Source organism: Mytilus trossulus, chromosome 10 (assembly GCF_036588685.1).
Source record: "Mytilus trossulus isolate FHL-02 chromosome 10, PNRI_Mtr1.1.1.hap1, whole genome shotgun sequence".
NCBI classification, from domain to species: Eukaryota; Metazoa; Mollusca; class Bivalvia; order Mytilida; family Mytilidae; genus Mytilus; species Mytilus trossulus.
The window spans coordinates 68,801,629-68,815,421 of NC_086382.1; the positions used below are offsets into that span (position 1 = coordinate 68,801,629).

General features: G+C 30.8%; 1 protein-coding gene across 1 annotated transcript; it reads right to left on the bottom strand.

Annotated features, from left to right (window-relative positions):
- Positions 1-1,055: 1,055 nt before the first annotated feature.
- Positions 1,056-11,751, bottom strand: LOC134688113 (uncharacterized). Its single transcript, XM_063548584.1, has 6 exons — positions 11,712-11,751; positions 7,413-9,612; positions 6,832-6,872; positions 5,261-5,327; positions 4,583-4,648; positions 1,056-4,231 (listed from the first exon to the last, which is right to left on the bottom strand). Exons 2-6 carry the CDS (start codon positions 9,556-9,558, stop codon positions 4,191-4,193), a joined length of 2,361 nt encoding a protein of 786 aa, XP_063404654.1. The 5' UTR covers positions 9,559-9,612; positions 11,712-11,751; the 3' UTR covers positions 1,056-4,190.
- Between the last annotated feature and the right edge of the window lie 2,042 nt (positions 11,752-13,793).

The window sequence follows — 13,793 nt, forward strand, 5'->3', positions numbered from 1 at the left end:
CAGATATATATTTTGGCAACTTATGAATGTTCAGTGATTCTCGATTCTAAAGTGTTTGAAAACCTTTTTTATTCTAAAGAATATTGTTCTTAAGTTCTTATAAGCTCTTTATAAACCAAACATTTAAAAAGGAGATAAGTGCCTTGTCAAGTTCGGAAAGGAATTTTCACAGAGAAGATATACTAGTATTTCTTAATTGACAATAGATTCATAAATTGGAAGAAAATTGTTTTCAGCTGTCTACAAATATTATCATTTATGTTATTGAATCAATATCGATATATAAATGACAATTTTTACACCTTTTACATTAATTGACATTAAATACAAAATCCATCTTAATACTTTTTGTATGCTTCATAATGTAATGAGATTTGATTTAAACAAGATAAGTGTGTGAAATGTTGGTGTTTCGTTTATTATTAGAAAAAAAGAAAATATGTAATTTGCCATGGATGAAAAATGCATTTACTTGGAGTTTGGTATTTTTGTTATTTCAGTTTTTACCTAAATCTTTGAAAGTTATCAATGATCTAACTGTAACATTTCTTTAACGGAAATGTTGTATTATTTTCTTAATATTTTGAATAGATAGCACGCCAATATCATAAAGCATTGATGTCTGTAAACGGCTTTTAAAACTTATTTTGGTTTTCATGTCAACCCATGTATCATAATTAATATTTTAAGCATTGTTGGTAATGTTCAGGACAAAACTACAGCAAAAGATAAAGAAAAACAAATGTACAATTTTATTGTAATACATTATATCCTTACATATATCACATTTGTGTCTTTCTTTAAAGGAACAGGGTTACAGAAACTATTTACATAATATGTAGAATTATTTAAAACAAATCAGATCCCATGATAGAATTATACATGTTTTTTGTTCATAATTTTGTTACAAACTAAAAAGTAAGATTAAGAATGTTAGTCATCAGCAATATTTTACTTTTAATTCTTTATCATGAATTTCATCACATACTTATATGAAGACAAAATTCACAATAATACTAAACTCTGAGGAAAATTCACAATAGAAAGTCCCTAATCAAATGGCAAAATCAAATTCTCAAACACATCAAATGAATAGATAACAACTGTCATATTCCTGACTGAGTACAGGCATTTTCTTCTGTAGATTGGACATGATTTTATAACTAGCTAAAATTCTCACTTGTATGACAGTCGCATCGAATTCTATTATATGGACATCGATATGTGTGCACAAATAAAACAGACATAATAGGTAAACATGTCAAATATACATTTGGAAATGATATGATTAATAACAGTTGATAAGTTAGATACATTTCTCATCCCAAACATGAATGCAAGACGTCAGGAGTACATCAGAGACAGGAAACAGACATCAAAAACAGGGATTTAACAGACACATTTTAGATATACCTTAATTGTTCAAATAAGATTCAGGGGACATACACATAAAAGAGTATGAAGTAACAATAAATTCACACATTGTACTATTTGAATAAATTTAAAAAATTTGCCTGTTTCCTAAAAGTTCCTTTTATTTCTATGTGTAAAAGAGTGACGAAAGATACCAAAGGGACAGTCAAACTCATAAATCTAAAACAAACTGACAACAAACTGAAAAATTATTCACCCAGAGTACTTCTGTGTTCTAGTAAACATTGCTTACAGGGGAACACAGATTTTCAAAGTTATACAAGTCTTCATATCTTTCAAATTCAAAGCAAATAACTTGAATAAAAATCTTTTGACAAACATGTACAGTTATGCTAAAAAACACAACTGTGAAACTCTTTTTTAAGGATAAATATATTTAACTGAAAGAAAAATGTTTGTTTATCTATGTTGCATTTATTCAATTCTTTTACACTTAGATATGGTATTAGCAGATAAATTTGTAGGCTATGAAGCCATATTTCACAAAGCTGGCTACAATATATTGTGTAACGAGGCCATTTTTATCAATCACTTTTTCTCTAACACAAGTTTGAAAAAAATTAGAACACTTTCAACATACAGCTCAGTATTTTTTAAGTCAGAAGTTTATGGCTTAAAAACATTATATTATGGATGGATTTCATGGGTTTAGAGTATTTAATATTTGCATGAAGTTCTAAACTTACAGATACATTTCCAAAATTGGTTAAATAAATTGGTACCGTTATCTTTTTATACAAATAAATCTTCATTAGCAATATTTACAACAATATATAATAGGGTATATGAACATCAATGAGACATAAATCAATCAATCTATGATATCATTAATCTAATAAAAATAAATATAAGTGTATATATACAAATCAAAATATTTTAACCTTCACAATTACATTTAAGAGTTAAACACAAAGGATAGTCTGATAACCCAGATGATTGTTCTTTTTTAGTGTCATACATTCATTGTCAAACTAAATATACATCACAAAGTCTTTGAATATGATTAAATTTTATAAACAAATAAAAGATTATGAATATTTGACAGCTATATAGTCCCTTATTATTGAGAATTCATCACCATTAAACAAATAGTACAAGCAACAGTAATACCTTATAAAGGCATTTAGTGTTTTCAACATACTGCATTTGTTTAAGCTATGAGTAAAGTTTTCTAATAAGTTGTATTAAGATCTTAAGATATCAGTATTAGAGGGACTACTTGGTTGCTCTATTTCAACATTAAAAAAAATCAAATTAAGTTAACAGCTTTTTAAAGTATGTATATATAAATATTGGAGATAAAACTGAACAAAAAAATGCCTGTTTTTTTTTTATAGATATAAGCCATTGAAAATTTGACAGAAATGACTCTCTTTTAGATTTTCATACTAACATTCTTTCAAATTTTTTGAGAAAAAAAAAGATTCAGTATGGTTTTCAAAAATGGCTTTTAAAATCATATGTAGGAATTTAAATGGCACTACATGGATAAAAACAGAATATCTGATAACAACTCAAAAACAAGATAAGCCTACCTCTGTAAATTTATTGGTTGGTAGAAAAATTAAATACATGTTTATTTATTAAAGATTGTACAAATCAAATAACAGAAAAGCAAGAAAATATCAAAAATATAAATCTGATTTAAAACAAGAACAACAATAAGACACAACAAAACTGTCTTAAATATTTGTACAAATCCACTTACACAAAAAAAAAAGAAGAACCATATATAAATTATATCTACAAAATAAAGACTAAGACACAAATGTCAATGAAGCTGTTCCATCTAAAAACATGCATGGAACCCAGAGAAGGCAACTATGGGTTGATGTAAAATACTGCTTTTAAAAACATTAAAATTGTAAGTGAATATCTAAAATTGAACATATAAGTAAAAGAGTACCCGAACGTTAATGTACCATCTCTCAAATTCATTTTCTGCTTTCTAGCTATTATGATCGAATTGAAATTTAAGTATCAACAATGTTTTTGATTTTGGAGATTTGATGATTTTTCTTTAGACAGTTTTAGATAATTATCACATTTGAAAAAACAGCAATGGAAAGCAGGGACCACTGGCACTAAGAACTTAATTATATATTTACACAAATGATAAATGTGAGTCATTTTCTATTTTAAAAAATGATAATTGTTAAAAAAAATAACTACTTTTCAGAAAAGTTGTTGGTAAACTAGGTATTTCATTCAAAGTAACCAATATATCAAATATTCATCACAAGTATACATCATACCTGCAAACTGTCACAATTAATTGGGGATTTCCCCCATGGAGGCTCCGTCATTTAAATTTTGAAGGCGCAATTTTGTCCACAATTTTAAACAAAACAATTATTTTTACAATGACTACAGCCTTGTAAAAGTATGAAGAAGCCAAATAACAATGTATTTGAAGGTCCCCTGTGACAGCCATCTTGCATGCTAGTACCCCCATGGGTAATTTAAATGTTGGCAGGTATGGTACATACAAGTTTTAATTTGTTTCTTATAAGTTCCAATAACACTGATGAGGCCTGTTGAGCAATAATTTTATCTGATGACATTTATAAAAAATACTGCGACAAGATATTTGCTCACAAACTATAACACCATTTAAGTCAATTGACATTTTCAGTGGTTTTATGTCAAATCTATCCTGGTGTCTACTAATAAAAGATTCCTTCAAGACTGATATCACTGTCTATAGGATCTATAATTATTGTATTGTGTATAATGGCCTCATCAGTAAAGATTTACTATATTTCGTAGTCAGGGTCTTTTCCAGGATTTTGATTTTCTACAAAAAAAAAGCATTCATGATTGTATACATGTTTTTTATGAATTATTGTTGAAGGTTTATAAAAAAAGGCATTCAGATCAGAAACATCAATTTCATTAAGTTTTATATTAATTTCAATCATTATCATTGACTGGAATATAGATATCAATATCAATTTTCATCATTTTGTTCCTTAAATAACATATCAATGCAAATTACACTGACTGTCATAAAGGTTTTTTTATCAGTCAAAAATACATGTTCTCAACATTGCTTATTATACAGAAAAGACTAACAAATGTTAAATTGTTTGATTTTAAAAACTCTTCTCATTAAACATTCTTAATTAATATATATAACAATCGATACCTGAGTCATAAGAACAGCTGTCTTCTTCTCTTTGGTTTTCATCATCCTCCTCTGTTCCTACATGATCTATTAAAATACAGATACCATTTAATTAAGATATGAGTACTTGTTTCAATTCGTGCTTTTTTATCGCTTTTTTATAAACAACAAGTGAAACTGCGAGCTACTGCTCACTGATGATACTCCCGATGCAAGTGGATAATATTAAAAGTGTAAAAATATGCAAGTGTTCGGTAAACAGGAAGTTGTCGAGTGATGAATCTGAAAACGATCACACGGTAAAGCTGACTTATATAAACATTGAAACCAAATTTCAGAAATCCTTGTATTGTAGTTCCTGAGAAAAATGCGATGAAAAATCTTCATGGGACGGACGGACTGACTGAGGGAAGGACAGACAGAGGTAAAACAGTGTACTCCTCCTTTTTTAAAGCGGGGGTATAATAAATAAACTTGAGAATGTGTCCCCTAACCTTTCCCAATCATCATTGAAATTTATATCTCATAATGCTTTTAATAATGTTTTAAGGATGTTGTAAAGATTCAAACTTTAAAAACAGCAAACTTGATGCACACAGACACTATGTCATCAAAATCAAGTATCAATATTAGGGAATTAGAATGTCAATCGTTCAACAGTCCTAATGACTTTTACTATAATATCAGTAGTATCCTCACCATTCAATTCTTGTGAGTCTGTTGATCCATCACCAAAAATGTGGTCCTCATCTATATCATCTATATCCTAATATGGAAATATGTAATAGTATACAATTATATTACTAAATTAAATATGTTTGAATTAACAAATGAATATAAAACTTTGAACATGTTGAAGATGAGTATCCCAAGTAGTGTTTTCAGGCTGAATCATCAGATCGTCACTTTTGTATCTAATATCCAAGAAACTCCTACTTATGAGAATATAATTTTAATTGTATAATTCTACTTTGATTGTTTAATTTTAATAATGCAGAAGGTGATTTCAGCTGCATAGGTATTCTAAATTCTAAATTGAACATGGTAAATATCTACCAAAATATTTTTTATCATTTGCGACTCAAAACTTTCAATTATTTTCATTGATGTACATATGTTTGTCTAGCTTTGTCATTGATGTATATACATATGTCTGAGTAGAAAGTTGATGAACCAGGGGTATGTCAAAGAACGTCTCGTCCTTTTTCTAAAAAAGTTCTTCGGAAGGTACCAAATTAAGACCTTGTTGATAAATATTCCGTATCAACTTCTCAAATAATACACGATGGTCTTGATGTATAGATTCTGCATACTGCGTTGTTTATCATCTTAACAACGTGTTTTGTTGTTCTTTCATTTGTCTTTGTTCTATTATTAATATTACTTTTACTGTTGAATGGTTTTATGTGATATCCATTTGACGTGGCTCAGTACTTATACATCTCGTCAACGTGTTTGTATTGGCTTTCTTTTTTAGTGGTTTGTTTTTGTATGCACCTTTTTGTATTTCTTTTGTTCTTATAACGTGACTCTAGATCTGTACTTTAAAAGATCCCGTCAGTATGGTATTGGTCTATAATATGTCATTATGATATATTTCTATTATGAAGTACTATATATGTTGAACCACAAACGTCAAAATTTTTCAATCGCATAGTGGAATCAACTGTTTTTGGATTCTTATAAATACTATATATAACTTTTGAACTAGTTTAAATCTGGTCTATTTCTGAAATTTATTCTTACATACTTTTGATTTTTTAACCCTGTATGCTAACATTGCCTATGTAAATTTCAAAAAATTGTCTGTATGCACATTGAACGACAAATTTATGTGACGTATAAACATTTTTGACGTCAGACACTCAAATCAATCAATGTATTCGTAGATAGTAGATGTGTTTGTGTTCTGTTAAATTGTTCCTTTTAAAATTGTTATACGATGATGACTGATGTACCCATATTTAGACTACTTTATTTATTGTGTCTGTTTAATTAACGCATCAATGTAAATATAACGGAATTTGATGAGACTGTTATTAAAGTGAGAGGGTGAGCGCTATAGAACCAGGTTTAATCCACCATTTTCTACATTTGAAAATGCCTGTACCAAGTCAGGAATTTGACAGTTCTTTTCCATTCGTTTTTGATGCGTTTTGTTATTTGATTTTGCCATGTGATTACAGACTTTTCGAATTGATTTTCCTCTAAGTTCAGTATTTTTGTGATTTTACTTTTTTTTGGTGCCCTGTATTACTAACATCACTTACTGGTAAAACAAATTTGTCTTCATTTGCATAATCTGGATTCTCTAAAAAATAAAATTCAAATCAGTAGAGAAAAATGTAATTTTTTTTTTGCTCCAATCAATTTTCAAAATTTTGTAATGGTTTTAAATTAGCGCACCTTATATATAATATATATATTATGGTTGCTTACTGCCACTTCCACTTCGGTGGATAGATTTGTCATTTGGCAACCATACCAAAGGGTACATAACTTTTAAACATTTAAAATAATTCTTACTTTATTTTTTTACAAATATTAAAAAACAATTCCTTGTTCAAATCAACATGCCATTCTTTAAGCATATACAAATTGTTTTACTTGCAACTTGTTCTACTTACCTACCATTAACATTTGCTGTAAATTTTTCGATGTCAAGAAAAAATAGATAAAACCTCAGTCATATTGAGCAAAATTAATAAAAAAAAAAATTAAAAGTATATAAAAGCTATTTATGCATAAATGTTCTATATTTTGAAAACATAATTTAATAAAATGAATAAATTCACAATTAAATAAAACTTTTAAAGTATTTTTTCAAGTAACAATAGATGAAATAATATACCTCCCATTATGTCATTTCTCCTTATAAATTGTCTGTGTGAATTGAATTGAGCTCCATTAAGGTTCAATTGGATTTCTGGTTCATTAGTTTGAATATTTGCAGCAAAAGGAGCATCAGCAGGGATATTTTCTTTATTAGAAGTGACAGATGCTGCCAGCTGTTGACTTCTGCTTTCAACAGATGGAACACAGTTCTTCTCAAATGGGCTCACTGGATTCAAACTTGTATTCCTAGGGCATTGCCAGGGAGTATGTACTTCAGGGTTCATCAAAGTTGCTGGAGACAAATTGGTAGTCCTAGGGCACTGCCAGGGAGTTTGTTTTTCAGAGTTCATTAAAGGTGCTGGAGACAAATTGGTATTCCTAGGGCACTGCCAGGGAGTTTGTAATTCAGAGTTCATCAAAGGTGCTGGAGACAAATTGGTATTTCTAGGGCACTGCCATGGAGTTTGTAATTCAGAGTTCATTAAAGGTGCTGGATTCAAAATTGTTATCCTAGGGCACTGCCAGGGAGTTTGTTTTTCAGAGTTCATTAAAGGTGCTGGAGACAAATTGGTATTCCTAGGGCACTGCCAGGGAGTTTGTTTTTCAGAGTTCATTAAAGGTGCTGGAGACAAATTGGTAGTCCTAGGGCACTGCCAGGGAGTTTGTAATTCAGAGTTCATTAAAGGTGCTGGATTCAAACTTGTATTCCTAGGGCACTGCCATGGAGTTTGTAATTCAGAGTTCATTAAAGGTGCTGGATTCAAATTTGTATTCCTAGGGCACTGCCAGGGAGTTTGTAATTCAGAGTTCATTAAAGGTGCTGGATTCAAACTTGTATTCCTAGGGCACTGCCAGGGAGTTTGTAATTCAGAGTTCATTAAAGGTGCTGGAGACAAATTGGTATTCCTAGGGCACTGCCAGGGAGTTTTTAATTCAGAGTTCATTAAAGGTGCTGGAGACAAATTGGTAGTCCTAGGGCACTGCCAGGGAGTTTGTAATTCAGAGTTCATTAAAGGTGCTGGATTAAAACTTGTATTCCTAGGGCACTGCCATGGAGTTTGTAATTCAGAGTTCATTAAAGGTGCTGGATTCAAATTTGTATTCCTAGGGCACTGCCAGGGAGTTTGTAATTCAGAGTTCATTAAAGGTGCTGGATTCAAATTTGTATTCCTAGGGCACTGCCAGGGAGTTTGTAATTCAGAGTTCATTAAAGGTGCTGGATTCAAATTTGTATTCCTAGGGCACTGCCAGGGAGTTTGTAATTCAGAACTCATCAAAGGTGTTGGATTCAAACTGGTATTTCTAGAGCACTGTGAGGGAGTATTTGCTGACAAATCAGAGTGGTCATCTGATCTTGTCTTGCTTTCTGTATTATGTATTGTGATAGTACTTGTTTCTGACTGAATATTTTCTCCACCAAAGTCTCTTGTTCCTGTTGATATAACATTTGTAGATACTTGATGATTTGACAAGTCCAATGCACCTTGTTGAAGCACATTATTTTCTGAAATATCAATGCCATTGACTTCTAAGTTTAGACTTGTGTGGTTAATGTTAGAATTTGGTTCTTCATTGATTTCGCTAATTCTTGATCCCAGGGAAAATGAATGGTGGCCTGATGAGAAATGCATCCTTCTGCCTGACTGGTACCCAGATGACAAGGTATTCCTTAAAGGTTGTCCAGATGCAAACGACATTGAAAATTCTCTGTTTTGTAAAACTGAATGTTGCACACTAGCATTTCCAATACCAGAACTATCATCATGGTCATCATAACGGAGTGATAAAGAATTAAAACCACTACTTTCTACTAATGATCTCAAGCTATTCCTACGATGAAGATTTAAGTCAACTGTGGAGACAATATCTCCTGGGTTCTGAGTTTCTGCTAGTCTCTGGTTTCCGCTATCCCTATCAAAATTCCTGGTGTTTCCTATACGTATATAACGAGGTACTTCATCAAAGTTTTCTTCTTCCATAACCAGAACCATTATCAAAAAATTTCCATCAAAGATTCTACCATTTTGAAAATTATAAAACAAATATGAACAGTCATCAGGATTGCTGCCTAAACACTTCTTTGTCTCTGCAGCATGACACTTGCTATATTTTGGACTGGGAGGATCCATTTTAGCAATTGTATTGACTGAAACATTCTTCATTTCTTTTTGGTTAATATGTTGCCTTATTTTCCTTTGCAGTCTTTTGGATTTAGCCTGAAAAAAATTAGGTCAGTGAAATTTGGGTGAATGGTTATATATTTTGAATTTTGAAACACTCACTGATATCAAATAATGGTTAATAATATTAAAAGCAGAAGATCCACAGAGCGCAGCTTTATACGACGGCAGAGGTCAAACCGTGAACAGTTGGGGCAAGTATGGACACAACATTATAAAAGCTTGATACAGCTCTGAATTTGGATTGAAATCTAAAAACATGGTTAGATTCAGCATATTGAAGAACCCCACATATTCAATTTTTGTTGAAATCAAACAAAGTTTAATTTTGGACCCTGATTTGGACCAACTTGAAAACTAGTTCACCATTTATCAAATCAAATATAGTTTAATTGTGGGCCCTTTTGGCTCCTAAACTGTTGGGACCTAAACTCCCAAAATCAATCCCAACCTTCCTTTTGTCATGTTTGTGGTCATAAACTTTGCGTTAAAATTTCAAAAGTTTCTATTCACTAATACTAAAAGCCATTGTGCAAAAACCAAGAAAAATGTTTATTTGGGACCTTTTGTGGCCTCTAATTCCTAAACTGCTGGGGCCAAAACTCCAAAAAATCGATCCCAAACTTCCTTTTGTGTCACAAACCTTATTTTAAAATTTCATAGATTTCTGTATACTTATTCTAAAGTAATTGTGTGAAAACCAAGAAAATTGCTTATTTGGGCCCTTTTTTGCCCCTAATTCCTAAACTGTTGTGACCAAAACTCCCAAATTCATTCCTAACCTTCCTTTTATGATCATAAAACCTTGTGTTTAAATTTCATAGATTTCAATTTATTTTAACCAAATGTCTTCGGATGAAGACGACAACGACGATGCCAACATAATACCACATTTTTACCAATAGACGACAAAAAAAAAAGACTTTGCAAGTACAATTATAATTAAATGTAACCATCACTTAAAGAGAACAGTAACAAATTGTCATGGCTAAGGAAAAGAGATATGCAGTTGCTTCTACATCTGCATACCAAATACCATTGACTAACCATAATTAGAAAATAAAATTAAACATTATCAAAATGTAAACTATTTTTTTCATGATTTCACAAACAGTACATGTATAAACAATAGTCATTTCACTTTGTATGATAAATCAATAAAGCAATAATTTTCTTTCAATCAAAAATAAAACAAATATAGATTGATTCAGCATACAAAGGACCAGAAGAATTAAATTTTTGATGAAATGAAACAAAGTTGAATTTTGGACCCTTTGGACCTGAATGTTGACCAATTAAGAAATGGGGCCGAAATCCAAAATCATAACAATGGTTAGATGCAACATATTACAAAACCGTATGAGTTATATGCGTTTGATGGTTCTTTTAATTCAGAGACTTTTCCACCCGAGTCCAGACAATCTTAAAAAAGGGTTCCTATTTAATTAAATGGTCATTTAAAATAAATACATGTAATACCAAATACGGTATATATGCTGCAACTTATTGAAAGACTTTTTTGTAATGAAAAAGGTTAGTTTTAATTTTAAATATACTCATTGATACACTTATTGGAAGTGTTGAGTTAGCCATTTCCAACTGATTTTGTTCTTATGGTGTGATGTCACAACAGAATCCAGGTTGGAGATAGAGATTATGTCTATGTCTGTTCAAAGTCAGGAGTGTGTACATTGTTATATTCAGTCATTGTCATTTAATGCTATATATCATCTTTGTATTTCCTTTTTTAGTTTGTACATACATCAGGCTGTTATTTTCTCTATTGCATTGTTTTCCATTTAGTCATTTCAGGGCTGTCAATAGCTTGCTATGCAGTATGGGTTTTGCTCATTGTTGATGGTCATAAAGTGAACTATAGTTGCTATCCGTAATGTCAATTGGTCAATGTCAATATGCAATCAAACATTTTTTTGTGTTTTTTAGTGGTATTGCAAACTTGGCAAAGAATTTAGATACATTTTTGTATCAAGATTTCTATATTTTTTAAAGCATAGTACATTTTTGCCTTGACATGATGGATATATATAACACCTTTAGGTTATATTGTAACTGTTGTTATCTTAATTGTTATGTTGTAACAGTTGTAATGGTTTTTTTTTTAAATTTATATTTACCAATAAGCGATAACTTCTATTTTCTGTCTGTTCACATACATTTCCTATATTAAAAGTAAAAGAAACACATGTATTTCTGTTATAAAGTGTTTAAAGTTTTTAACACAGACATTTAGTTACATCTGCCTGGTTACTAAACATTTTGTTTTAAAACCAGATCTAGAGATGATAAGCATATACTTTGGTCATTGCCTTATGAAAGTTCTAAATGTTATCCAATTGATCAATCACATGTTCAAGCTTTTACTATAAGTTTAAGTATAAAGTTGTATTAAATGAAAAGACATTGTTTTGTGTCCCGCTTCTCTTCCTTCCACAATAAATTAATCATCATGCCTTTGTGTCCTAAAGGTACCATGCATAGTCGCATTTGTGATCCATTCTTATGATTATTCAGATTCGGTTATTTTGGGAGAAAAATGATAATAGAGGTGTCCTGATATTGTTTCCCTCATTGGTTGGACTTTTAAGTAATGGACTAGACTTCCGTTAAGGAGAGTTTAAAATTACACATAATTTTCATGAGGGTCTTAATGGGGGTACCTTTATGACGAATAAGGGTAAAAGTTCTTTCAAAATGTCGTTAACAGTAAAAGTTCTTGCAAAATGCTGTTAATGGTAATTTTTTCTTGACACCTGACATAATTATACTGCCCTCTTTCATGAAGGTAGTAATGCCCTTTAATGTCATTTTCCGCTATGTTGTTACATCCCTGTACAATGTAAGGGGAGGGTTGGGATCCTGCTAATATGTTTAACTACATCACATTCTGTGTGTAGTTGCCTGTCTCAAGTCAGGAGGCTGTACCTCACTGGTTGTCAATTGTTGATGTGTTAAATATTTGTATTTCATTCATTTTTTTGGTACATAAATAAGGCCTCTAGTTTTAGCCTTTTATAGCTGTCTAAATGGTATGGTCTTTGCTCATTATTAAAGGCTTACAGTGCCCCATAGTTGTTAATTTTTGTGTCATTTTGTCTCTTGCGGAGACTTGAGAGTTGTTTCATTGGAAATCATACCACATCTTCTTTTTTATATACACTGCATTTTACCTTCACTTCAGTTTCAAAAAATTATTGTATTTGTCCTATGACTATAGAAATAATTTATACTATTCATAAACATGGTCTTGGACATTATATTAGATATGAGAAATGTAAAAATATCCAAAAAATTTATGGCTTGCAAGAATTTTATTCTAAATTCAAACATAATATATCTTATAAGTTTCATTCTATTTCTTTCATTGAACTTTTACAAAATTAATAGATGTATATTAATGGTTTAAAGACAACTCAGAATCTCAAAATAACATATTTTGAAAGAACAAACATCATAGTGTTTCCTTTGATTTTGGTCATGCTATTAGTGTCTCAGGTTAAACTATAACTTTAATATTGTGTCAAAAGTGTATTGACTATTGACAAAATTGACAGCCAAAAGAGTGTTTCTGTGTTTATCCTATGGCAAAAGATATAAAGAATTATCTAAAGGGAACTTAGATTTCCACAAAGTGATAACAGTTTTATTACCTGTCATTGTCATGCCTGTTCTCCATATAATCATGTCAAGAAAATCTTTTTCTTTTTCCTGTCTGCAAATACAAAAACAAAATCAGTTTTCATTATGAGTTATATAAATCACATTACTACATACCTGATACTCATTTTACTATATATTGTTACTAGTTTAGAAAGCAAAATTGTGTTTGGCATGTTGGTGTAATTTTATACCACCAATGATTTCTAGAGGGGGGACGTTACTTCCTATTTTTTTAGTGGTATGAATGTTCGCAAAACAGTGTCCCTTTTTTTATGTCCTAGCTGCTGGGTTGATTTTTCAAAGTATTTGTCTTGAACAAGATTGCTTATTTAAATGTTAAAGATAGTCTAGAACCCGGGTCTAGAACAGCATCTATTTCATACTGTCTACATCAGGATACATTTTCTGAGCATGCCTAGAACAGGGCTGGGTATTTTGTTTTTCAATATTTCTGCTTAGAACAGGGTGTGTTTTTTTTTTTTTAATGTTTTCTAATTAGAACAGGTTGTGATTTGGCACATGCTTTAGGCACAGTTATA